The following is a 25,285-nucleotide window of genomic DNA, read 5'->3' as shown; positions in this document are numbered from 1 at the left end:
ATGTACTGTGCATGACCACAGCTATCATCTCGGCTCAACAATGAATCCGAGATGTTTACAATATTCTCCCCAGAAAATGGCAGGCGATTCCAAATCGTACTTTGTGTCCACTGAAAACGACAGTGACCCAGCAACTTGAGCGTAATCGAGCAAATTTCGAGTTTTTCCGCACGTGGGCAGCTTGAAAGTGATTGCACATTGCGTCGGACCACTGACCATTTTCTCCTTCGTCACCATCCTCACGAGTCTACGAAATAACACTCTCCACACGTCTGAGCAGGCTAATCATCATCTGGCAGACCGATACACATTCGGGCTGCTTCTACGCCTCCCGCTAGAGCCTGAGTAACTCTACAATTCGGTTCGGAACGAGGTTTCGCATAGTCGCGCTTTCCTGGAGCACTTTTGTCGTCGAAATCATGCTGAAATAATTGCGTTTAGGAATGGGATGCTTGAATTCGCAAAGACCGTTGAGGCCTCGCTGCTTAATCAAGGTCAACTGGATATTGTCGCCTAGCACATCGCTAAGTAACTGTGAGAATAGACGTCGAGATAGACTGTAGTATTTGGAAATAATTTGTAACTGCTGCTGTTGTCTCTCACATTTTTCCATCATGTTTTACTTCTAGGGAGGTCTAGTTGGACGAGCCACGGCATCTGTTGTTTCTCTGTCTCTGCACCTTGAATGGCAGCATTGACGAACAATGTCTGTATACCTCGCTGCAGCCTCGGCGTAGCAAAACAATACCCCCTGTCCTCCTTATCATCCAACGCCTGTTTAAGTTGCGGGTTTTCTTGCGCATCAAGCCTTTCACCTCGTAGTTTAGCAAGACTCTGGAGCACCTCGGACTTGTTACCGTCAATTTTCCGTGGAGATGGGTAGGTAGATCGCTTGCTTGGTCGCCACGCCATGTGACACTTTTCGCACCCCAGGCTTCGTGGATATGACCCAAAGCAATGCATCAAAGGGCGCGCTTTTGCTACAGTGGCGAAAGGCATCGAGCATCCGGCTCGAGACTTTTATCGTGCGACTGAGATCTAGGACTCCTTTTGGGCGGACTGTGGGTGATTACGATATCGGTGCCCTCCTCGATGCTCCAGACCTGGCTGGGATGGGGGGGGTCCTGGGGGTAGCCCCAGTTATTGTCGTCGGATGGTGTAAAAGGGCTTGCGTAAGCTTTCAGACAAGCGCCATTGACGAGTTGGATATTATGCGTACCCTCAGACAGGAAAATGATGCCTGCGTCTCTTTCTGCTTCAATCAAGGCTTGGGCCTCTCCGAAACTCCCGTATGTCTGTCTTACGGCCTCATCTTCTTGTGGTGGCTTTAGATGTGCTTCGATCAGCTTCTGTTGGTATAGTGTGTCATCCAGGGCGAAATCATGCTTCCCAGCAATTACGAGCTTAATAGACGCATTAACAGATTTCAGTAAATCGGATCGCCTGTCTGTACTCATCAAGCTTGGACTGCTCTGTAAAGATCGCCACAATGTATGACTACATCGGCAGCCATCGATGCGCCATTGGTAAGGTCGGCTCCATGAGTATCAGAGATAACAACAATGCGAGTGAGGACTCGAGCATCCATGATATCTTGTATAACAGTCTTCTCTTGCGGCATTTGAAGAGGCAAAAAAAAAAAAGAGGTTAGCAGAGACTTGCACCAGCTATTCCTATAATCTAGGACTCTGGCGTCGACTCATAAGCAAACAGCAGAAATGAGTTGATTTTCATTTGATCGCATGCACCAGAGGGAACCTGCCAACGAGGCCTAGACCACGGACGGGTTTGTCGTTGACTAATATCTGTGCATAGTGTCAGTCGTGCATAGATTCAAAATTATCAACGGGACTAGGGAGGCACTTGCGGTCTTGTATGAAGCGACGGCCAATGCAACTTCTGCAAAAAATTAGATAGGGACAGTTGGGGTCTCATCATCGATTGGCCTTCTTCGTTGGAAAAACATAGATGAGGTTTCATGTCGGTTCACCGCGAGAAGACTTGTCCGATGGTAGGTATTGACGGAGGAGTTCGTTGTGAAAGTTTAGGAGAGCGACAGGCTCTGACAAGGACGCGCGATTGCTCGACATCTGTTGTCTAGGACTTGTTTCAACAGGGAGAGACAAGATCATGTGTGGAGAATAGAAGCGTCGCTACTGCTGGTCAGGCGTTGAGCTCTTCGCCAGCTCCAGCACTCTGTGCCCTCTTGAGCTGGCCCTTGACCTCCTGCTCTCCTCTCTCTTTCTCTAAACTCCTGTTCGCCTTACTGCTACCCTCAAGTCCATCAAGCAACGCCTTGTTAGTCCCCGGTATCTTCATCTCGAAAGTCTCCCTGATGCATGCATATTCATAATAGCCTAATCTGGCTATAGGCTCTGTCTTCTTGATATCAATCTTTCCATCTGTAAGGACTTGATCGTCGATGTGTATGGCTAGGACTTTGCCGAATACAATATCGACTGTTCCCATAGGTGGGTTTCCAGGTAATTCTATGACCCTATCAAAAGCACATTCAAACCTCACAGGGCTTTCCTTGACCAGAGAGACTGGGATCTTCTTTGCTTCTTCTTTTTCAAGTTTTGCCTGAGTAAATTCGTCTTCTGAGGGATCGAGTTGTTGTGCTGTGATGTTTACTTCTTCTCGTAGTTTGTAGGTTGCCAGGTTCCAGCCAAAGAAACCTAGTCATCACATTTGTGAGCTCCTCTATGCTTCTCCCATCCTTTGTCAAGGTCAGGGAGGGGGTAGGTCTGTCTGTGCAGGGGTAGCAGAAAGTCAAAAAAGAAACATACCAGTGCTTTCGGCATTAACCACGGTGTCCTTGCGTTTGCCTTCAGGTGTTCGATTTGAGGAGAACATGACATATGGAGGGTCGAACGATAGATTAGTAAACTGACTGTAGGGCGCAAGATTGTCGATGCCTGTTGCTGAGCGAGTTGAGATCCAGCCAATGGGTCGAGGAACTACGCAGGCCTTTGTCTTTGTCAGAATTGGCCTTTGATAGAGAATAGGACAGAGTTTTGACAAAATTGAAGGGGAATGAAGAGACAGACCGTGTTGGTACATATGACAGGAAAGACAGAGAGGCTATAGTCCACAGAGAGGAGAGTTGTCATGGAGAAGAGAAAAGTGTGGTGGAAGGATGCGAGTGGGATAGCGTACCTTGAATGGATCGTAGGGGAGACCATGATCGGTGCCTGTTTCATAAAACATGAGTGATACAGTCTCGAGCCCTTCTTGTCAGACGAGCAAGGGAGATGATGTAGAGTCGAAGAAGGTTTGCAATATAGTTGACGCTTTGGTTATAGGTGGTTGTTATAGCTTGTGGTCGGAAGCGGGCAGATCGCTATCGAGATAAGCCGAGTTGCCGAAGCATACCGAAGGATTAACCGAAAGAGAGCAACGTGCTGGCAAGTATAAGCAACACTGGTACGAAAGGAAAAGGCTAGTAGGGAAGGATGAATGGTGTGGAAGTAAATTAAAGATTGCTTTCTCTCTTGCCTACGGAAGCTCGACCAGCAATTGTCCTTGTGGGCAAGTACAAGTTCTGGTGGACGCAGCATGACCCATGTGAATCGCATGCTGCTGCTGCCTGGTCGAATGTATGTAGTCTGCTACTACCATCTTCTGATGCTGAACCAGATCTTGGCTGGATGTTTTGATGGTTGGGGAGTGTGCTGCTCCTCGCAGAGACCTTTTCGCCGAAAGGTGTTTCTAGTGCTCTTGGTAGCTTAACATCGGGGTGGTCGGGAGCCATGCACTATTTTCCCTCGCAGAGCTTCTGAGTCTTCAGCTCATCTCAATCCTCGACTCTTGTTGTCTGCAGCTCTTTCTTTCGTGAACCTCTCAAACGGGCTTAGCAACCTTCCTCAACTCCGTCTTTCCACCATTAACCTCCCGCATCTCCCTCCAACTGACTGGCACCATCTGCTCTCCACCCTCGGAAACAGCCAACACAACACCAAACTCATTCTTTGCCGTACTAGCAAAATAACTCCTCTCATCTCCCAAAGAAATAACAACACCCCTCACAATATCGCCCACCCTGAAACTCTCATTCACCTTCACTTTGTCGATCTCCGTAGCGCGAATGTCTTGTTGACGAATGATTGCTGAAAAGGGCTCGCGCAGGACGAGGGTGCCTGTAGGTCCTAGGGCGAGGATGTCGAGGGTCGCTTGGCGCGGGTTTGTGCGTGTGATACGGCCGAGGATTATGTCGTTTACGGAGGGAAGGGCCGCTGTGTAGGTGGATGCGGTTTCTGAAGAAGAGGCGACACTGATTGTGGGCGAGGGTGTCTTTTTGGTGGCAGAGGCGCTGGTGACGGGGCCGGCGAGACTGGCGTGGATTGTAGAGGCGAAGACGTGGGAGCCTGTGCTGGGTGTGTGGTTGGATGTGGGTGCGAGTGAGTCGCCGGGGAGTGCGAATTTGGGGACTGCCATTATGGAGTGATGTAATGGTTTATTGCGCGTGAGAGAGGGATGTCGTGATTGTAGATTGAAATGTTCAATGCTTGGAACAATTCTGTTGCTCTGAAAGTTGCGCCGGCGTTTGTTCGGATGACCTCATCGACACCCGGTCAGGGTGCTTCCCTTCACCATGAAACAGGAGCATGTCTCTCCATGTTCAAGATCGAGAACGTCTTCAGTGAAAAAGTATGTGGGCGGGGATCAGCTCTTGGGTATACTCTTGCCGAACCTGAAGCTTCATCGAGGTGATAATTCGGTATATTGTGGTATTTCTAGTGCAATTCTGCTTCAGCTAGTTTAGCATTCACATCTTACCACGATCCCGATCCGAAACACTGTCACTCTCGTGGTTACCTGGAGACGCAATAATCTCTAGGCTTGTGTCGCCGAGGTATATACTACTCGAAAAGCAAACGTCCGCCAGACACTGTCCACTACACAGACACAAGAGCCACAAGACGACAGATTACCTTAGTATAGCAGACACACAAAAGGCCTGCGAGTACGAAAGCTATGGCCATCAAGCCAGCAAGAACTCTTCGCTTTACTCTCGGAGGGAAGAGGTGGTCTTCTAGAATGTCGTCGGGTAGGTTCGCAAGCTCGAGATCACCTGTGGAGGATGATTGCACCTCGTCAATCCATGCCAGGAGTTCTTCGATGATGGCAGTAGCGTTTGCTTGCCATTGCAGTCGCTCGTCAGAGTCCTTGTCGCCAAAGCCTTCTGTCTCTTTCAAAGACAATACACTCCGCTTCAGGAACATCTCCCGCTGCTCGCCACCCCGACGTTCTTTCCCGATGACAATGGCAATATCCGTGGTACTGCGTTGATGTCCGCTCCTCTGAGGTTTCCCATACTTCCCAGGTTTATGCTCATGGAACCAACAACAAGTCTCTCCCTCTAAGAAGCTGAGGACCAATCTGACTCTGCCTTCCCTCAACCTCCTCGCAAGTAGCACCAGCGTCTGGAGACAAGCCTTGATACGTAGACCCCACTCCTCAGCCCTCCCCATCCCCTTGCTCGGAATGAACAATCTAACCCCCACAGGCGCAATCCCATCATCAACTCCATACTCCTTTGCAAGACCCACCCATTTCTGCATCGCGTTTGGAAACTTAAAAACACGTTTCCGCATCGTTTTCCTCAGCAATCCTATATCTTCTGGCCAATCCCGTGCATAGTCTGCAAACACCGCATCCTTGAGATAACAATCTTTACCCCTGGGCTCAAAACTCCAGACTCGAAAGACATGCTCCAGATACTCAAAATGCCATGTCGAGGCCAAAATTTTTGTGTTTGTCAAGCCATGGCGTTTGCAGAAAAGCCTCTGAAGTTCACTGGCAGGTGTATGTGTGACGAAAACGCCTAGACAGCGTTTTGCGCGTGACTCACTAAGGGTGCCGAGGTGGGTGTATATCTGTAGACGTAGCTCTGGGGGTAGGAGGGAAAGGCTGAAGGATAGAGGTGTTTCGTCCGAGGGAGGTGGAGTGGCCCACCATGAGGAGAGGCGGGTGAGGCGATTTGATTCCTGATTTGCTACAGCATCTTGTGGGTTCGGCGTGTCCATCATGAGATGCCGTTGTGAGACGGTGGGGGTTTTGTTTTGTACGTCCATGATGTCGTAGTAGTATTGGATGGTCGGAAATGTTGACATTTATCCAGCTAGACGATGCTGAAGGTCGGAGGTATATCTTTGCTCGTAGGTAGTCAAAAGAGGGGTCACTCGTTGAAATTGGTCTCGCCAATCAGAGTCATCCACATATCAGCGCAAACTCGCTCAGCTGACCTATGCTTACCATGCGTAGCATACCAAAGTTTTATACGACTCCCTGTTGATCGGAACTGTAATGTGTTCATTGGTCTTAACATTCGAGAAGGAGACTATGCTATTCATTACTAGAGCTATGTGAGGAAGAAAAGGAGGAGGAAAAAGAACAAGAACAAGAGGTGACCCTCATCCAAATGCTTTGCTCCAGGATATCATACTTGAGTTGCCGACTGCATTCAGGCAGCCGTGCGAGTGCGATTTGGTGTATCAAAAATGGACAAGGAAAAAGAGAATAGAGAAAATTCCCAGAGGAAAACCTCCACGTCAGAGCAGAGGTTTATGCTGAGTCATGATTTGATCGTCGTCTCAACAAGGGATGTGGGTGGTGATGAGAGTTGCGATAATGATTCGTGTGTGCTTCAGCCTTCAGATAGAGCCTTCTTGTTGCTGTCGCCGCTTGAGATTTCGAGACAGCGACGGGCGAGTCCGACGACTTCGGCTTCGCCATCTTCGCTGCCATCCTCGTTGTCACTCTCGACTTGTCTTTCTGAGATTTCCTGAACCATCTGCATGACATCGTCAGCGGAGTTGATGGTGTTGACAAGACGAGTGTCGTTGCTCTCGAGCAGTTGTAGCAGAGTCCAGATGGCGATATGTTGGAATGTTGCATCACCAGAGGCGAGGAAACGAGACAGGTAGCCGTGGATACCACCAGAGGGAGAGTGCCAGTTGGTCATGAAGATGGAGTAGTCACCCACTGAATAGCCGTCAGCAGGTGATTGAAGAGCCGAAGTCTCAGAAGTCTTACCTTTGCTTGACAGGTTACCCAAAGCAGCGGCACTGTTGCCCTGCACTTCGATACTCTCGCTCTCGGTCAGAGGGATCAGGACGTCGAAAACACCGAGACTCAACAGATGAGGCTTCAGCTCATCACTCAAAGCAAGGACAGCAATAGCAGCAGTCATCTCACTCTGGACGTTAACCGGAACTTCCAGGACGAGCTCCTTACACTTTTGTACAGCACCAGCTTCCAGAACCAGTTGCTTGTTACGATCTGACGATGCGGCAAGGTTGCGAAGAGTGGAAATGGCGTGACATTGAATCTCCTCGTTGTCGGTGCTTCCGAGGAGGTGTACCAGGGGCTTGAGGAAACCAGCATCGATAATGGGGGACTCGTTCATGGGGTGAATTGAGATGTTGCGGATACAAGCGACAGCGGAGAGGATAAGAGGGAGGAAGGCGGATTGCAAGAGTCGGAGAAGGGGGCCAAGACCACCGTTGCGCACAATTTCTAGCTGGTACTTCTCATCCGAGGCGAGGTTGCGCAAGGCAAGAGCGGCTTGACATTGTACTTTGGGGGCGTGGCCGTCCATGAGGTTGACCAGAGACTGGACGAGACGGGGCTCGGTCTGTGCAAGGCGCTTGCGGTTCGAAGCATCAACGGCAATGTTGCTGAGAGCGGTAGTGCAGTAGTATTGGACGTCTGTATCAGGCGAGGTGAGGAGGTGAACGAGGACGGGGATTGCGCCGGCGTTGACGAGTTGTTGACGATTGTCATCTGGCGAAGGTTAGCTTTTGATCATTGCAGATAGACTTATCAGTGGTTACCTGAATGCGTCATGTTCAAGAGAGCGCCAGTAGCGTTTCGTTGGACACGCATGTCTTTGGACTTCGCCAACCTCGTTAGGGGGGCAAGAGCGCCTGAGCGGGCTATCTTTGCCTTGTTGTCTTCGTGGGTAGCCAGGTTTGTGATGCAGCCGACGGCGTTGCATTGGACCTCGACGTTACTCGAATTCATCTGTCTGATCAGCGGCTGGAGACCCCCTAGCTGAACAATGAGGATCTTGTTGTGTGCTGCATGGTTGTGTTAGCAAATCTGCCTTGTAGCGCGACACTGGAAGCAGGCGGTGTGTACCATCTACGGCGAGGTTTCCCAAGGCGGCGCTAGCAGCTCTTTGAACCTCGATGTCACTGCTCTCGAGGAGGAACAAGATGGGCTCGAGCGTGTTCTTATCGACGGCGCGTACATCTCAAGGAAACGGTATCAGCATGCTTGTCAACATGTTTCAAGGGCATGGCAACACACCTCGTTCGGTGATCTCGGCAAAGGTCAGACTGGCGCTTCGTTGCAGGTCGATGTTGTGTGAGTAAACCAGAGTACTGAGGGCGTTGAGGGGACCGCCGGTGAAGAAGTCGGTCTCCTGTCTGTTCTCGAGGAAGTTCAGCAAGTCGGTGACTGCTTCGCGCTCGCTGTCGGCCAGCACATTCTCGTAGTCAACTGTGTTGCGGCCTGGAGAGGTTTAGTACCGACTTTCCTAGAGTCCTCGAGCTTCATACGCACTAGTACAACAGTAGAAGACGTTTGCGCAAAAGTTCTTGAGAGCGGCCATGGCCCAAAGGCCTGTGTTGAGGTCGACGGCGACGAGACTGCTCGCTGGAAGGGGTTCGCTGGGGCGCGCAACGCTATAACATGCGGATGGCTTGAGACTGACGGTTGACGCGTGGAATGGGCGATATTATAACAAGATGGATCGAATGGCAGACTTGTGGGCAGCAGCTACAAGTCGAACACGCCGCAACAGCTACAGACTTAACTCACTCCACCGACGTGATGCAGAAGCAACATCCAAGCCCGCTGACGCTTGGACTCTGTTCAACCACCCAAATGCCAGACCCTTGATTGCCCAATCTGGCCGATACTGCTGATGATAACCTCGCCAACCCCCGACATGTTCCCTTTCTTCATGCACCTATACGCTCTCTCTTCTCTCAAATCGCCATCTTCTTTGTTCGTTGTTTACAGTACCGTTGTTAAGCTCCATCTCGACTCGTATTGAGCCTGATCACCTACCGACTTCCATCTTGGCTGACCTACCTCCCTCACCGACTGGCGTCACCGTCGGAAACACATGAGACATGATGTATTTCTCCAATCTCTCCACACCGCTGACCTCGTTGCTCGTTTGAAACAGCAAAACGTTCAGCTCAACATGACCAGCCATCTCCAAGACTTTCGCAGTCGCTCTATGACGTTCATGCATCAAAGACATGTAAGCCAATAAGATTGTCAGGTCTGCTCATACGTAAAAGAAACGCGGGGAAACCGTGTCCCGCATTAGCCGTAACCTTATTCGTCCAAACCATTCCACCTTCTGGCCTTCTCTTTTTACCCTGCTAGGCCGACTTCGCCGTGGGAGCCTCGTGTAAATATCTTCTGACTTTGTAGGCTGTGTTTCCTTGTTTAGCGGCCACCAATCCATGTGAAGACTACCGTGGTCAAGGTCAATCCAGAGCTCAGATCCTGATATAAGCATCCAAGAGCAGCTGCAGTTTCCCCTCGTCGACGCGAAAAAGACCCTCCCTCGTTGGCTGCCTTCAACAAGGCAATGGCCACACCTGCTCCTTCCCACGAATTCCGAAAGTTGCGACTCAACACCAAACATGCGAATTCCTCTCAGGACTTTCCCTTTGCCCACTCGTCCGACGCAGACCATGTCGCCTCGTCGCAATTCTCTGACTCCGGCTCGCTCAGCAATCCGGTCGGCTCCGATCGTGACGAACGACAAACTCGAACGAGAGGCTCTTCGGTGAGCTTCAAAGAGTTCGCAACTCTCGACGACGGACGACTGCACTCGCTCGATCAGCCTCTATCATCGAGGCCGCCTCAACCACGGCGGCGCAGTACTCGCGACTCCAACATGTCGGACGATACTCAGACGTCGGCCTCTGCTCCGGCTGCGCCCGAAGAGCCCGTCAGAATAAATCCTTTTACAGGAGAGCCCATCAGAAGACGCACCAGAAAGAGCGAAGTTGCACCACGCCTGGAGACCATCGACTCAAGCGATGTCACACACCTCCCCTCCCTCACATCGGCCTCGTCGGGCTCGTTCCTGAGTGAACAATTGCGAAGTCCTGACACTCCTGCTGGGTCATACTTCAACAGTTCGGCCATCATGACTCCCTCCCCTGCTGCAAGTCCCAGCATTGGTAGCGAGCCTTGGCCCATGTTGTCCCGTAAGCCCACCTTATCGCGCACCGCCAGTTTGCGTAACACCAGTCGCAGGTCTAGCAGAATGTCTGGTTCTTCTCATGGCATGTCGCCAGCTGCCCAGTTCCTCAATGGCTGGGGTAGTAGTTCAATTGCTGCCGAGCCCAAACCCGACGACGAGGGCCAACCCATTGGTATCAACAATGAGTATGTTGTCGGTCGTCAGATCGGTGCAGGGGGCTTCAGTGTAGTCAAAGAAGTTATTGGCATGGACAACGATGGTCGCAGAACCAAACGTGCTGTCAAGATCGTCCGCAAGTCTGTCGCTAACGCTAGCGAGGCCGAGAATGACAAGGCTCAGCAAGCTGTCGACTACGAGATCGGAATTTGGCGCTATTTGAACCACCCCTACATCTTGCAGTTGCACACCAGCTTCATCACTGATTTCGCGACTTTCTGTATCATGGATTTGGTTGAGAGCGGTTCTCTATACGATCTGCTCAACGAACTTCGAAACAACGGTCAGATGGGCTTGAGACCTGAGCTCGCCAGAACCTATGCCCACCAGCTCGCCTCGGCTTTGAGATACATGCATGCGGATGTCAGACTAGTCCATCGTGACGTCAAGCTCGAAAATTGCCTGGTCCAGATCGGCCCCCAAGATGATTGCGGTAGCATGAAGCTTTGTGACTTTGGCCTGGCTAGCTTCGTCGACGGCGACTCGGGTATGGCTGATAGTATTCGCTCGCTCGACTCCGATGATAACAAGGACCCTGCCGGCACTCTAGAATACCTCGCACCTGAGCTTCTCGGCGGCTCGACCAGAAAGGACTACTCGGCAGACATCTGGGCTTTTGGTGTATGTGTCTATACCATGGTGACTGGCAAACGTCCATTTGCCCACACGATCCAATTCAAGCTAGTCGAACTGATCGAAGCCGGTGACTGGAACAAAGACCTGGTAGAGACTTCACCCGCCGGTCAAGTCGCCTGTGAAGACATTTGTGATTTACTACACGGCTGTCTGAATACTGATCCAGACCTGAGATGGACCATTGCTGACGTGATGGACTGCAAGTGGTTTCAAGGTCTTGTTGACGTTGCAGCCGATTCTGACTGGGAGCACGTGAACAATACCCAGGACTGATTTCCCCTTTTCTCCTTCTTCTCCTCTCCCTCCCCCTCTACCTTTTCCTTCTTTCAATCCAGCCCCGAAAATACTCTGCATTTATCACGGATGATTACGAAGCATGATTTCATGTCTGGAGCGCTCATGGTTCTTGATAATCCCCGCATGTTCTCTTTACTCTTATCTTTCTCCCCTTGATACCCATATTTACTGTCATTGCTTTCTTTTTGAGCGCTTTCCACTCATACCAAAAAAACATTACCTCCTCCATGTACTACTAGCCTTGTTTTCCCTTTCGCTCCAGCCTCTGGTCTTTCTTGTCGTTCCGCTGGCGCCTGTTTCTTCCTTCTATACCCCTCAGCATAAAATACCAATGAATAAGATTAATCCGAGTTTTTGAACTTGTTGCCACTACTTTCACATGCTGACTATTCGTGACAGTGCGCCGGCCCATGTTTGAATCTTGGTTGTATATCCTTTTGTGGTTGCAATTGCTGTGCTTCCTTGCACAATATATAATGACAAACTGAACGGAAGCAAATGGTGTGATACAAGAATAGGAACTTTAGAGTGTTGTCCTCGCTACCGAAGCGCCTGGGTTGAAACGAAACAGATATACAGGACATATGGGAGATGTAAATCCTTACGATGGGTGATATCATTCTTGATGCCTATGAGCCAGGGCTGGGATTTCGTTGGATTTGTTTCAAGCAGAAGCGTGATGTATCTCTATCTTTTTTTTTACGTCAGTCTTGATGGTTGAGAGCTGTTGTTAAGACAGCGTACGGGAACGAGTCTTCTAGGCCATTGCTGAAAGAGTTGGGTTGCTGCTATGGCTACACCGAGGATGGCGAGAATGGATTGGAATATGCCGATGACGATTCCAGGGTCCATTGTCGTATATATATATATATGTCGATTGATGGTCGATCAGTTCCTGATGGGTATATACAGGCTCGGTAGTGGGTATGAAGATCAGAAAGTGCAAGGAATGAGATGATGAGAAGAGACATTTCAACTGCGAGTTTGAGCTGTCTTTATACAACGACTTTCGAGAACGAGAGATCGCAGCCACCATCAGAGTTGATTCTATGCGGGAGGATTCGTGCAGACCGAACCGCCGGATGGCACTAACATTTGGCTGGCGGCATCATCAATTGTGCATGATTCACGTGCCTAAAATCTTGCTATTGGCCACATCAGCTGCCCTGCATCGCAGCATCGAGTCTCTGCATATCGAGGCTTCACTGCCGTTCAATCCGCGGCACACTTGGTAGATCGCTTGCTAACGCCAAGGTGCTGATCTAGAGTGCAGAGCCTGATCATGACATCTCAGTGTGTAACCTGAAATACCTCTGTAGCTATCACTCATATTCACAGCCGTTTAATACCTGTCGCAGCTAAAATCTTCATGAACACTATCTCCCTGATCATGAGCTGATCATCGTGCGAACGTCAGCTTTTTCTTCTGTTCAGTCGTCGTCTAAATGTTGGCTATTTGTGTGGATTTTCACAGCATATGCGAAGCGTTCAGCGCTCTAACAGATCTTTATAATCGAGTATACATAACACTCAAGCTCCCACCAACTTCTCAAAAGTGAACAACCTGACAGAAAAGTCCTCGCTCGAAATCGCCAATTGTGCCTTCTCAACCTCGCGAGCAGTCTCGGGACGCCATCTCAACGCTGTAACAGCACCAGAAGGTCTCATGCCCTGTTCAATCTGATAGCCCTCCTTAATACTCCAATCGCCCATATCAATAGCAGTGACTGTGACATTTCCCTCCTCTGTTCCTGCAGCAAGAACAAGAGTGTTTGAAGCAGCTAGATTGCCAGTGTAGAAAGCGACAGAGGTTGCAGGTGCGGAGGTGGGAATGCTGAGTTTCAAGTCCACGGTTCCGTCTCCATTGAGAGCCCAGACCTTGACATTTTTGTCTCTACCTCCTGTTGCGAAGATGTTGGATGCGTGGGCAGGGGCCCATGAGCAGGATAGAATCATTCTACTGTGGCCCTTGGGGTTTGCGAGGGCAAGGGCGTAGGCGTTGTGGGCGTTGCGAGAGAACAAAGCCCATTGACGGTCTCTGCCTACACTGAGAAGGTACTTGTCGTCTGCTGAAAAAGCAAGGCATGTTACAGTGAGAGAGTGAGCGGTCAGTGCAGGTTTGGCTTCTCTCCACTCTTTAGTTTCGTAGAGTCTGATGACCGCGTGATCGATAGAGCTGGCACGACATGCAGTTGCTACCAAACTGCCGTCATGACTCGCAGCTACGCAAGAAATCTCATAACCGTGTCCGTATAATTTTTCGAGTTCGGGGAAGAGAGTATGACGAGCGAGGTGATCTTCAAAGGGCGGGTGGTCGAGATCGAGGGTAGACTTTGTGATTGTGGTTTCCTCGGATGGTTCAGCCGCTGCTTCTTCCTCGGGAGTGAGGGCATTGATGGCTTTGTTGCTAAGGCCGAGGACGGGAATGTTCGCTGCGTCGGGGAGGTCGGCGTCTTCTGCGTCTTGAGCTGTACCGCCTAGTTTTGCGAGGAGTTGGGCGACAGCTTTAGGCTTGTTGAAGACGCGGAGCAGTTTTTCGTCGGCTCCCGAGATGAATTGGGTGGCGCCGATTGCAGATAGGCAGTTTAAATCATAGCCGTGGATTTGTGGTCTGGCCATCTCGTGCCATGTGGTTGCGTCGTCTCTCTTCCATTGGCTGTAGAGTCTTGTGGTTTGATCTGAACTGGTGGACATGAGCTGAGTGCCGTCGTTTGACCATGCGATATCCTTGACTGCGCGGACATGGCCAGAGATGCCTAGCTCTCGCAACCAGCGATCCTCAGTGGTATCGTAGGACCAAGCTCTCCAACTTCCCGTTCTCCCCAGACTGACGACTTTACTGCCAGATGGTGACCAAAGACCAATCCAGAAGCCACCTGTACTTCCTGTAGCAGTAGTTGAGCCCTTCTGCGCACTGATCTCTCCAAGTCTAGTCGCGCAAGTCCAGAAACCATCTGCATCGCGCTCCCACATGGCCAGGGAGTTATCCGCTGATGCTGTGAGCAGTTGTGGTGCTGCATCCTGTCCGGTCTTTGTGAACCAGCGGGCTGTGTAAATCCAATCTTCATGTCCGATCAGAAGTGCCTCAAACGTGATTGAGTGTTTTGAGTCTCCATCTCCAATCCAGTGGGCTTTGTTTGATAGAGAGCGGCCGAACACGGTCATCGCGGGATCACTGGCCGCTGCTGCAACTTCAGGTAGCTGGTCACCTGCATGGAAACGCCATAGACGAATGTACTTGTCTTGACTGGCAGATGCAAGGAGGAAATCGCTGTCAGGCTTGGAGCTCTCGCGGGTAAAGTCCAAGGCGCGTACCCAAGCTTCATGTCCAGTAAGCTTGGCTACGAGTGAAAAATCATTGTCCTCCTGGAGATAAACTTGAATATTTGCGGTTGTGCCTCCAACGGCAATAACCAATTGGGCACTTTGAAGCTTTGCCAATGCGATCGCCAGAGGGAAGTATCGAGGAGCAAGTGTTATGCTCTGAATGAGACTTACTTCAGACTCTGCGCTCTCTGAGACAACCAACTTCCAGATTTTCAGCGTTGCATCGGCAGCTCCAGTAGCGAAGACACCAGACTCGGGCAGAACACCAATAACGTTGATCGAAGCAGTATGTTCAGTCAAATGTTTGACAGGCACAAAAGTGGCGTCGGACTTTTCAATCCAGACGCATACGGTCTTGTCAGCCGAGCCACTGATGAGGACTCTTTTGCCTGATGATGGATCTCTGAATAATTTGACTGCGTTGACGATATCCGTGTGGCCCGCAAGTAGTGTTTCCACACCTTTGTGATTGTTGTTCTCCGGCTTCCACAGAGCGATGTTATGACCACTTCCGTATGCGAGTAAGACCTCGTTCCAATCTGCTGCACATGGATGTCTATTGCCTCCTGCAGCGATGAAATCAAGACTGGCCGAAGCCATAGTTATTGATATCGTCCGTTAGAGTAGAGTTATTTCGATTCGCCAGGTATACTGATTCGATTTCAAAATATTCGGTCCAGGAACTTGCTCAAGAGCGTGTGAGATGGTTGTGGATTGTGTGAAGTAATGACAGTGTTGTTGGTGCTCATAGACAATAACCAATTTTTGTTCGCGGAGGTCGCAAAAAAGTTTCGCTTGCTTCAACGCGCGACTGCCACCTTGATCTCGCAGCACAGTATCCGCAGCTCAACAACCACACATTTCTGAGCATACAGTGTCTTGAGATGGCAGACACGATTAAAATTGATGTTGAGTTCACGTAAGGCATAAATGATCTTCGACTTTGCGCATTAGATTGACAATGCTGCAGTGGCGGACTGGAACTGCTCTTCTCCAACCAAAGAAATCACAAAGTCTCATTACCAGCACAAGATCAAGACGGAAAAGCAGCAAACATCGCATTCTTGATCAAACATCTATGCGAAAACCTTATGACTGATCAAAAACGAGAACTCTTCCTCCTAGACGAATCTGTGTATGTTGTGCCATTTTCATCAGACGTTCCACATCAGCCTGACTAACACCTCCGCCAAGTCGTCCAGGTATCCTTGTCTTGATCAACGACGCAGATTGGGAACTCGAAGGCGAGGATCAGTATGAGCTTCAACCAAGAGATCAGATCGTCTTTGTCTCTACTTTACACGGCGGATAGACAGCTATTTCGTGAATACAGATTCGCAAGCTCGCGGAGTCGGCGTTGATTCAGTCCGCGATTTCTTCATGTCGGCGTGGACCCTTTGAAATCTACGACCGAAAAGATGTCATGAACGACCCGGATGCACCTCTTACCGGGATAAGCAGGGTCTAGACAAGGTTAGACAAGGTTTTCATTCTCCAACGGAGTCACCGCACTCCGGACAAGTCATTTTCGCAAGCAATGCAAAATGCTCGGATCGATGTTCGTCCGCGGTGGAAGAAAGTCGAACGGTTCAGTTGTGCCCTATCATTAAGCTTCAATTAGCCAGATGATGATGCATTCTTGGCGGCGTTCATGATTGTATCTAAAACCCACGAGCTCCTTTCTCTTGTAAGCTAGCTGTAGCGCGTAGATTTTGCTAATTGCTGAGATGAAGGCGACTGTGAGAAGGCTTGACATGAGCCAAGAGATACCTCCTCATGTCTTGTATGCCTCTCCAGTCCCGATGAATGCGCCAGATGGTGGTCCGAAAGAACAAACACTCCCACTCAGTTTGATCGCACATGTCATATCCTTTGTAAGCAGTACGTTCGAGATGATACTGGCCATCGCAGACTAATAACATTGGCTTTGGAAGGTTGAAGATGTAGGCGACATTGCGCGCATGACGCGTACCTGTCGATTGATGTACTACATGACCCTCCCCGTCCTCTACGAACGAGTCACACTCCGCTCATACCCCGAAACGCGATACGTTGATGGACGACCAGAAGGATATGGAAGTGGCAGCCCGTTCACCATGGGTCTCAGCGGTCTTGCCTCAGGAAACTCGGCTGCGCTGGTGAAAGAGTTTACGGTGACAGGAGCATGGTCAGATCCGGGCGTAGATGAGTACAGCAGAGGAAAGATACCAGACAGCACAATACTGCTTGGGATTGCTTTGCGGGCCTCTATGGACAGGATGACACACCTCAAGTCCTTGACCTGGGATCTCGACTCCAAGCCGACCAAGCCTATCTACCAAGGACTCGCTGCTCGCCCAACATTGACCTCGCTGAGTCTACGCTTCCCCCAAGTTCGCTCGCCTCGACCCATTGTAGTCATCCCGACCATGCCCAACCTACGTCGCTTACGCGTCAGCGACATCGACCCTCTTTGTTATCCCGATGACATGTCAGTACTCATGTTTCATGCTAAACAGCTGGAAGATCTACGCATACATTGGAGTCCACGTATGCGACAAGAAGCCGAGCCCAGCATCAATCTAAGCACCATCTTTGGGAAATGTTTCGAGGCAGGTTACAAGATACGGCTTAAGCACCTCGGCCTTCAGAACTTTTATGGTCCAAACACAGGTGACCTACAACATATCGCCAATCCGCCTTCTCTTGAGAGTGCTGATTTCATCGAGGTCTTTGGAGGTAATTACAGTCGACCTACCACTATCTGGGTGGATGAGACTTGGAAAAATATTCCGGACCCGGTATACTTCAAAGGCTTCAAGAGGCATCGCGTCAGCGAAGCGGCACCTGAACACGCCAAGATTTTGTGTCAGTTTTCTGGTCTGGAGGAAATGTACATGGTTGGCAGTAGCGTAGGCAATCGCGACCCTAGGATGGAGTTCAACTCGCCAGCGACCATGGTCACGACACCCGCCACTTCCACTTCTTGTTCGACGCCTACTCCCAACGCCTTCGAGGAGAAGCAAGCATATGTGACGTGCAAAGCATACTTGCGCGCGTTAACAACACATCATGGTCAAACAATCACAAAGCTGCTACTTTCCGACCAATGGCCACTTTCAGGACCACAGATTGGTGAACTCGTCAGCAAGTGTCCAAATTTGTGTCAACTTGGTATGGCCTTGGGTAAAGACGCTGGCGAAGCCATGACTTTGCTGTCTCCCTTCTTCGCCAAGTTGCGCGCCGTCAGAATCTTGGCCAATGCGAACAGCATCGCACTGCTCGCAGATCCAGACCTTACCAGTCTGATTGACGGCACCCGGACCGAGCCCTTGTATTGGAAGTGTCTCAACAATACTGTCAGATTCTGCGGCATGGGTGACGTTGTTCTCAGGGTCGAAAAGGCCACATTGAGAGCAGATGCCGAAGGCAACATGGAGTGGCAGAACCATGTCACATTGGCGACCCTCGACGATGTTCAAGAATTCGAAATCTGGAGGTTGGACAAACTCGAGCTATGATGAACTGGTCGAGGAAAGCCAATGGACGCATACTAGAGCATAACAGAGCCGTGCCAGTGGTATATATGTACGGAGCGGCGGTTTATCAAATCCGAAGCTATCGATCTCGCGAGATTCCGACAATCAGTTCAGCTAGTTGTTCGCTATCGAGGTATGACCGAGTCGCGTCTCAATGCGCGCCGATGTGACTCACGATGGCGGCCCTCCGCTCACCAACCCACGAATTATGAGGTCGTCGACCCCAAACAGGCAATACACTCAAACAGACGCATACGACTAGACTTGGCCAAATCACAGTCATTGACTCCAGCAAACAGTCATAGTCCTCGCGCTATCGACGCCAGTAAGTAGATATGATGCCCTCATTCGAATCCTGCGATACTCCTCGTCAAACATCGCTCGAAGGGCCTTGCACAACCAAGCGCACGATACTTACACTCGTGTGTCGTGCAGTCTCACTTCACTCGCGAGCTCTTCATAGTGAACGCTGTTGCCTAGTCACTATGCCTAGTCACTATGCCTAGTCGCTTTGGGCCCAAATTTTTCATGATCAATTTTCGGGTACATGAGACTGTTGTGTTCCTGGGCAAATTCCGCAGATACAACAGGATGAAGCCGCAACAAGATGCCGCGCGAAAATCATGCGAGCCGCAGAGTCCGTCAGCAGAACTCGATATTCCAGAAGAGCAATCTGGTTATGCTGGAGCACCCATACCGGAAGACTTGCCTGAGCTGACGCCTTCCGCCGAGAAGAAAAGTCCCATGCGCAGCATTCTGAAACCTTTGCGCAGCGGCCATGTCACAACAGAGTCTATGATGCAATCACGTTCGCAACATGGTCGTCATGTCTCCTGGGGAGAGGAACAATACCAAGACATTGAATGGATTGGTCGCAAGCACGTCAAACACACGATGCATCAAGGACTTCATGCATACAGGAAAAAGCGCTTGCTTCTACATTACATTCTGCACAAGGATGCCGAGGTTTACCAGGCAAAGCTTATATCGGATATACGCTTCATCGACGACATGACATGTGAAGAAGCCAGGGCAGTAGTCGGCCATGCATACAAAGCTTCAGAAGATTTCGAAGAGCACTTCAAAGGCGTGGTCGCAACTCCTGACGCGAAGAAAGATACAGAGTCGCTGGAGCTATACCATGCAGTTCTTGTCATGCTGCGTCACCACATCTCCATCTCAAGCCACGACTGCAGCTTCACCAACTATTCGCAAAGATGATGTTAAATCGAGACGACGCAATCTATCATGCTGACATCGCGCTTGAGATGGTTTTGAAAGCTTCCGACATTCCTGCTGGGCCCGAGTTCAAACACAACCTTGTCGTCAACGCTGCTTCGAAACTCGACTTCAAGGCAGAGCTAGAATCTGCAGAACAGCTTCTACGGTCTCTCAATGGCGGTGAAAGGACCAACGTCTGTTGGAATCGACTGACACAAGGTGGCGAAGGACAGAGGATCTGGATGGAAAATCCTGATTACGAGGAAGTGATTGAAGAAGTGATCGAGGAAGTCACACCCGAGCCGATTGAGGTAGTAGACGGAGATCTAGGTGTTCTTGCTCAAGATACAGCCAAACTCCATGTTGACTGTATAGACGCTATCTCGACATCAACTCGTCAGGCGTGACGCACATCCAAAAATTCGATCTCATCACGGTCTTCCTTCTTCAGCTCGAATCCACAGCAGCCAGTTCTCTCGCGAAATAACACAATCAGGGTTCATCGCGATGCTACCCCTTTACAGCATCTAGCATATTACCATATAGACTTAACTTGTACAAACAGCCAAATTAACCAATTTTACATACTACACTCCCATCTCAGCCAACACTTACACGTAGCCTCCCAAATTCCTCTCAAAACTGGTCAGCACCTCCCCGCGTACGAACCACTGTCACGTTCGTAGCTGTCTCAAGGCAGAAACCTTTTCGTGTCTTGAGTGACGGCACCGAGATACATCTCGTCAACGACTCCCCTGTGTGAAACCCTTCGATACAAGATATGATTATGCATGGCTTCAGCTCGTCGTCGCTCTGCCTCTGATCATCGAGAGTGGTTGAGTGAGACAGAGTGTTGCGCATGAGGAGGTAGGAGGATCACGGTGAATATGCCTTTTCTCCTTCTTCTCAATCTCTGCCTCCTCGGTCAAGACCAGATAATCCACCGTAGCGTGGTCTTTGGAGTCTGTCCTACTAGAATGCCATCCATTACTATGCTTTGCTGTCAGCTTCTCCTCGCTTTTTGAGACGAAGGCAGTATATCCACGTAATACTCCCTTTATCTGCCCATGATGAAGCGGCCTGAACGCAGACTTATTCAATCTCTTCAAGACCGGATTTGTGGAGTATGAGCGCTTATCGTATCATGAGATACGAGGCCGATCAGCCATTACGTTGACGGCAGTGGAAAGCTGGTGTACAGAGAATAGGACTCGAGATGATAAAGCATGGTCATATATACCTCGCGCTTGTCCACGTACGGAAATGCCAATATATAGATTCGACTCTTTGGCATTCGTGACTTGAGAGGATAAGGAAAGCAGGATTCGAGACGGTCTTACTTGGCTTTTGTCTTCATGGCTGAGACTTTTAGAATGGATGGATTAGATGTTCATGAAATAAGACATTATAACAATGTGGTACAAGAGTCGTGCAAGACTTTGTCTCTCTTTGTTCCCTTTGTGCCCTTTAATTCTGGCCCTATCTCATTGGAGCATGTCGAGCATTGCTTAGTAAACCCCAAGGGATCGGTGATTGATGACAGGGATCAGTAACAAGTGGTGCTACTAGTCCGCAGTCGGAAGTCCGAACCAGTAGTGTTTTTCGGTACAAGTCACCGAGTTCATAGACAGCCCAGCTGAAGTTGATTGATAGTGTTCCGCATCATGCATGCACATGTATGCGTGGGATAGACTGACACGAGAAGTATAGTACTTTGATTAATAACGCGATATTGCTTTATAGTGGAAAGCTTATGGGACAATATAGGACAAGAAAGAACAAGAGCTGGACATCTAGGAGCTAAGGAGCTGTTTTTTAAACCTTGGACTCGTGGACGACCTCCTCGAGAGCGGAGGAGTCCTTGCCCATCTCCTGGGCAAAGGTGTCGTGAGGGACCCAGCCGGCAGACTTGCGAGCAGAGACCTCCTCCATCATCTTGTCGACCTGCTCGAGGGAAAGTCCCTTGGTCTCGGGGACGAAGAAGTAGGCGAAGACAATGCAGACGGCGCAAGTCGAGCCCCACAGGAAGAAGACCTTGGGTCCCAGGTTGCCCTCGTTTTCTCCGACAAGGTAGGGAGTGATAACAGCAATGATGCCTGCGAGGTTGTTAGCATGGATTCAAGCAGTAGAGTCAAAAGATTACTGACAGTTCCAGAACCAGTTAGAGGCAGTAGACATGGCAACACCCTTGGAACGGATGGGCAGAGGGAAGAGTTCACCGATGGAAACCCAAGCGGTGGGACCCCAGGTCTGGGCGAAGAAGCAAATGTAGATGCAGGTAAACAAAATGAGAACAATCTGGGATGCACGGGAGCCAGCATCGGCGGTACCAACGATACCAACAATCCACTCGCAGACACACATGCCAATGGCACCGTAGATCAGGAGAGGACGACGACCGAAGCGCTCAATGGTCCAGAAGGAGATAGGGGTGGAGCAGACGTTGACGATGGTGGTGATCATCGAGATCAAGAAGGCGTTCTGAATACCGATAGACTTGAAGAACGAGGTCGAGAAGTAGAAGATGAAGTTGACACCAGTCCACTGCTGCATCATCTGGAGCACGATACCAATGAAGACCTTGCGAGCGTTGGAGTTGCGGTTACCAATGCCACCAGAGAACATACCGGCCCAGCTGACAGTACCAACTGACATTTCGTACTCGAAGTTGGCCTGGATCTCGGCGAGCTCGTCGACAATGTAGGCGCTGTCCGCAGGCTGGCCACGAACACGGCCGAGGGCCTTGGCGGCTCTGTCGAGCTGTTGCTTCTTGACGTAGTAGCGAGGGGACTCGGGCAAGAGGAAGAGACCAGTGGCGAGAATGATGGCCCAAGCGAACTGGATGGCGATGGGAATGCGGTAGGCGCCAGTATTTGTGTAGTTGCGGCAAGCGTAGGTGACAATCGAGGCAAGCATGAGACCGATCGTGATAGCGAATTGGTAGCATGAAACGATGGCACCACGGACCTTGCGGGGGGCGACCTCGGACATGTACAGAATGTTGACAGCTGACACGAATCCGACACCGACACCAGCGATCAAACGACCGACGACGATGAGAGGGATCGAGGTAGAAGCGACTTGGAGGATAACACCGACACTGAAAACACCGCAGCCGAGGATGATAGTAGTACGTCTACCGATCCAATCCGCGAGGGCGCCTGTAGGGATATTGTCAGTACCATTCAACGTGGGCGGTAGAGAGGGATGAACTTACCAGCGAAGAGAGCGCCAAAGAAGGTACCGGCAGAAAGGATGGAAATGATGAGCGATTGGTTGCCAGCAGAAACGCTGTAGCCACTGGGGTTGGCCTCGGTGACTTCTCCACGGCTTCCAAACTCCTGCTTGAAGACTTCTGTACCCATGACACCGTTGATGTAACCCGAATCGTAACCGAACAGGATACCGGCGAAGGCGGCAAAAGCACACATCAGGTAGGCCCTGACGGTGACGGGCGACTCGATGCGCTCCACGGTAGTAGGTGCCATCGTGAGAGACTGAGGTTATTTCTTTGTAACGAAAGTGACAGGGATGTGTAACAGGGGGTCAAAGAAAGACAAACGCTTGACGCTGATGAGAAGGAAAAGGTGAGTCGCAGGTGAGGAAAGCACGACTCTATATACAACAAACCCTGAGGGCGAGTAAATGCTGGGCAGTTGTCTGGAGGACTATTCATTCCAGCACCCCACAAGGATCGCATGGCGCTAGTGTCCCTCTCCATTGTTTGCATGGGCGAATCAGTAGTCACGCGGCCACGATATTACTCCCGAATCGGTTCTAGGTTGACCTTGCTTTGATGCGAATTGTCTCGTGCATGGGGCGTGTCGCCAACCCGCGCGTTGTGCCCAGAGGTCCCAGACGTCGCCAAACGCGTCTTGGTATTTCTTGGAGCACCACTGTGGCATTTTTGGGTTGGAGACGAGCTGTCTTGGACGCGCGAATACTTGCACTGCCGTATATTCACGGCCCGGGAAAGACCAATCGCAATATTGCATCCGCCGCATCCTCAAGCATTCGAGGCATCATGCGCAACAGCCATTCGTCTTCTACGACAAGGAAAATAGAACACCAAGTGTCGTTGGACGGAGAGAAAGTCTCGGCCATGACCCTCATCTGGCCACACCAGGAGAATCTCGGCCCCTGCCGATAATCTGGAGTTCGCACGACCCCAGTTTATTGTACAGGTACTGGGCTAATTTTACTAGCTCCCCGTGCCTCCCTTGCACGTTGCGAAGTTACACTCGCTTATGATGTCTTGAGAAAGTTACCTAGCCGTCAACAACGATTTCAAGGATTCTGGGATATCTCTGTAAGCGCGTCAGGTCTTCGGTCACGACCACGGTGGTCACATTTCGGCCGACGCCTCCACAGTACTTCCGTCTGGGCGTGACATGCTTTGCAACACTTGTCACCCCTCTTCGCCTTGGTTCAGCAGAAAAGATCCACTCCAGATTGGCCGCAGCACTGGTAGGATGAGTTCTCCTCTTGGCTACCGCCGCCGTGTGGCGTTATTGCAAACGGCAAAGCGATGTGGCAATTACGATCCTACCTTGATGTCCACCGGCTGACACGACCGGCCACGACCTGATCCATGAACCCACACGCTCTGAGTAGGCGATACGGGCCGTGCTTCATCCTCACACCATGTTTCCAGATTGGAGGAATCGACTCAGACCAGGGTAGCTGATCTTTCCTATGTCAGAACCCTTATATTGGAGGTTGAGCGAATGACTCGAGCGATTCCCCAGGAACGTTCTGGGGATCTCCATGTTTGTCCGATGACCCAGCATGTCGGTGAAGTGTGATGCATTTCTTTTCAGTTCAGCATCTTTGCCGCCGCATTATTATTGACGACCTTGTGGTTTACACATCGGCCGACGATTGCCCTAATTCATCGACGGATTGGGTGCCGACTCGCATGTAGCACGGCTCCGCCTACCGTACCCTTAGCCGGGCCAAGAAGTGAAAGCAAATCAGACCACGCGAGAACTCTGCAACACCAAGACGCTTGTAGCTCACGCAATAAGTCTTTTCTGCGTTGTGGAGAGCTAGAGTGGAGAGATCGGGGCCCCGAAAGTCCCACAATCGCTTGGTCGGAGGATGTGGTGGTCTTTACGGTGCTATGTCGGTCTTATTGTTGACAGAACCATGGATGTCGTCTTCACATCCGAGATTGGCAGCTTGTTCGGTATGCCGAGTCGGCAGCCTGTTTCGGTATGCTTTCTGCAAAGCCCAAGCTCAGGCGGTGAAGGCTCGAGACGCTATTACGGTAGGTCGTTTGTATCGAGTACCACGTGTCTCCGAGGCTGCGAATCGATCTTGGATGCAATGCCTGTCAGGTCAGACGGCCATGCGGTACCTCTTGATTCGATCAAACATTTCTCAGTTCTACAACGATCATGGGCAATATTCCCACATCGAACTTGGCGTATAAAGACGTTGTTGAATCTCCTTATACAGACAATCCCCGAATAGGCAAGCGGGAAACGTCCTTCTGATGTGCCGAAGACACTCAGCTTGCTCTTTTGCGCCGGGTACAAGTCACACATTCATCAAAGAAGTCCAAATTATCTATAGCCCTGTGACTCCTGGCTGCAAATCTGACGTTTTTTTTCCTTGTCTCGAAGATTTCATGACACATGTTAGAGAGCCCTTTGATCTTCTTTCTTTGTGTTCCATTGCACGTGGCCAGGCGGCTCTGTATGAACTGAAAAGCCACCAACTAAGAATGACGATTTTTATCAACTTCATCTTGCACAATCAAAACGCGAGTCTAGCCCTCAAGCGATCCGTCCAAAGATGTTGTTTGCAATGGCATCATATCTTCACG

General features: G+C 50.4%; 12 protein-coding genes across 12 annotated transcripts; 5 read left to right on the top strand and 7 right to left on the bottom strand.

The window, feature by feature from the left end:
- Nucleotides 1-424: 424 nt before the first annotated feature.
- AUEXF2481DRAFT_535703 (uncharacterized protein) lies at nt 425-1,164 on the bottom strand. The gene has a single exon (XM_013483666.1). It carries the CDS (start codon nt 997-999, stop codon nt 613-615), a length of 387 nt encoding a protein of 128 aa, XP_013339120.1. The 5' UTR covers nt 1,000-1,164; the 3' UTR covers nt 425-612.
- Nucleotides 1,165-2,163: 999 nt separating this feature from the next.
- Nucleotides 2,164-3,210, bottom strand: AUEXF2481DRAFT_71123 (uncharacterized protein; the record flags this gene model as incomplete). The annotated part of the gene is made up of 3 exons (XM_013483653.1): nt 2,164-2,678; nt 2,790-2,970; nt 3,160-3,210. 3 exons carry the CDS (start codon nt 3,208-3,210, stop codon nt 2,164-2,166), a joined length of 747 nt encoding a protein of 248 aa, XP_013339107.1.
- A 235-nt stretch (nt 3,211-3,445) lies between these two features.
- AUEXF2481DRAFT_44924 (uncharacterized protein) lies at nt 3,446-4,553 on the bottom strand. The gene has a single exon (XM_013483624.1). The coding sequence runs from the start codon at nt 4,435-4,437 to the stop codon at nt 3,844-3,846; it is 594 nt and encodes a 197-aa protein (XP_013339078.1). The 5' UTR covers nt 4,438-4,553; the 3' UTR covers nt 3,446-3,843.
- A 141-nt stretch (nt 4,554-4,694) lies between these two features.
- On the bottom strand, nt 4,695-6,237 carry AUEXF2481DRAFT_44922 (uncharacterized protein). Its single transcript, XM_013483623.1, has one exon. The coding sequence runs from the start codon at nt 6,114-6,116 to the stop codon at nt 4,899-4,901; it is 1,218 nt and encodes a 405-aa protein (XP_013339077.1). The 5' UTR covers nt 6,117-6,237; the 3' UTR covers nt 4,695-4,898.
- A 412-nt stretch (nt 6,238-6,649) lies between these two features.
- AUEXF2481DRAFT_33809 (uncharacterized protein) lies at nt 6,650-8,620 on the bottom strand (the record flags this gene model as incomplete). Its single annotated transcript, XM_013483617.1, has 5 exons — nt 6,650-7,788; nt 7,839-8,084; nt 8,146-8,259; nt 8,317-8,520; nt 8,572-8,620. 5 exons carry the CDS (start codon nt 8,618-8,620, stop codon nt 6,650-6,652), a joined length of 1,752 nt encoding a protein of 583 aa, XP_013339071.1.
- A 1,704-nt stretch (nt 8,621-10,324) lies between these two features.
- AUEXF2481DRAFT_71037 (uncharacterized protein) lies at nt 10,325-11,365 on the top strand (the record flags this gene model as incomplete). Its single annotated transcript, XM_013483645.1, has 1 exon — nt 10,325-11,365. One exon carries the CDS (start codon nt 10,325-10,327, stop codon nt 11,363-11,365), a length of 1,041 nt encoding a protein of 346 aa, XP_013339099.1.
- Nucleotides 11,366-12,729: 1,364 nt separating this feature from the next.
- Nucleotides 12,730-15,456, bottom strand: AUEXF2481DRAFT_44915 (uncharacterized protein). The gene has a single exon (XM_013483622.1). It carries the CDS (start codon nt 15,314-15,316, stop codon nt 12,920-12,922), a length of 2,397 nt encoding a protein of 798 aa, XP_013339076.1. The 5' UTR covers nt 15,317-15,456; the 3' UTR covers nt 12,730-12,919.
- Nucleotides 15,457-15,600: 144 nt separating this feature from the next.
- On the top strand, nt 15,601-16,028 carry AUEXF2481DRAFT_9280 (uncharacterized protein; the record flags this gene model as incomplete). Its single annotated transcript, XM_013483609.1, has 3 exons — nt 15,601-15,635; nt 15,687-15,851; nt 15,911-16,028. 3 exons carry the CDS (start codon nt 15,601-15,603, stop codon nt 16,026-16,028), a joined length of 318 nt encoding a protein of 105 aa, XP_013339063.1.
- Nucleotides 16,029-16,518: 490 nt separating this feature from the next.
- AUEXF2481DRAFT_71054 (uncharacterized protein) lies at nt 16,519-18,216 on the top strand (the record flags this gene model as incomplete). The annotated part of the gene is made up of 2 exons (XM_013483647.1): nt 16,519-16,590; nt 16,651-18,216. The coding sequence occupies 2 exons, from the start codon at nt 16,519-16,521 to the stop codon at nt 18,214-18,216; spliced, it is 1,638 nt and encodes a 545-aa protein (XP_013339101.1).
- Nucleotides 18,217-18,732: 516 nt separating this feature from the next.
- On the top strand, nt 18,733-19,862 carry AUEXF2481DRAFT_33804 (uncharacterized protein; the record flags this gene model as incomplete). Its single annotated transcript, XM_013483616.1, has 2 exons — nt 18,733-19,386; nt 19,452-19,862. 2 exons carry the CDS (start codon nt 18,733-18,735, stop codon nt 19,860-19,862), a joined length of 1,065 nt encoding a protein of 354 aa, XP_013339070.1.
- A 1,408-nt stretch (nt 19,863-21,270) lies between these two features.
- AUEXF2481DRAFT_9277 (uncharacterized protein) lies at nt 21,271-22,943 on the bottom strand (the record flags this gene model as incomplete). The annotated part of the gene is made up of 3 exons (XM_013483608.1): nt 21,271-21,551; nt 21,603-22,616; nt 22,673-22,943. 3 exons carry the CDS (start codon nt 22,941-22,943, stop codon nt 21,271-21,273), a joined length of 1,566 nt encoding a protein of 521 aa, XP_013339062.1.
- A 101-nt stretch (nt 22,944-23,044) lies between these two features.
- On the top strand, nt 23,045-23,750 carry AUEXF2481DRAFT_535643 (uncharacterized protein). Its single transcript, XM_013483665.1, has 2 exons — nt 23,045-23,611; nt 23,661-23,750. Exon 1 carries the CDS (start codon nt 23,252-23,254, stop codon nt 23,603-23,605), a length of 354 nt encoding a protein of 117 aa, XP_013339119.1. The 5' UTR covers nt 23,045-23,251; the 3' UTR covers nt 23,606-23,611; nt 23,661-23,750.
- The last annotated feature ends 1,535 nt before the right edge of the window (nt 23,751-25,285 follow it).

Source organism: Aureobasidium subglaciale, assembly GCF_000721755.1.
Source record: "Aureobasidium subglaciale EXF-2481 unplaced genomic scaffold scaffold_39, whole genome shotgun sequence".
Lineage (NCBI taxonomy): Eukaryota > Fungi > Ascomycota > Dothideomycetes > Dothideales > Saccotheciaceae > Aureobasidium > Aureobasidium subglaciale.
The sequence above is the reverse complement of the archived record's forward strand: the minus strand, read 5'-3'. Positions and strand labels throughout refer to the sequence as shown.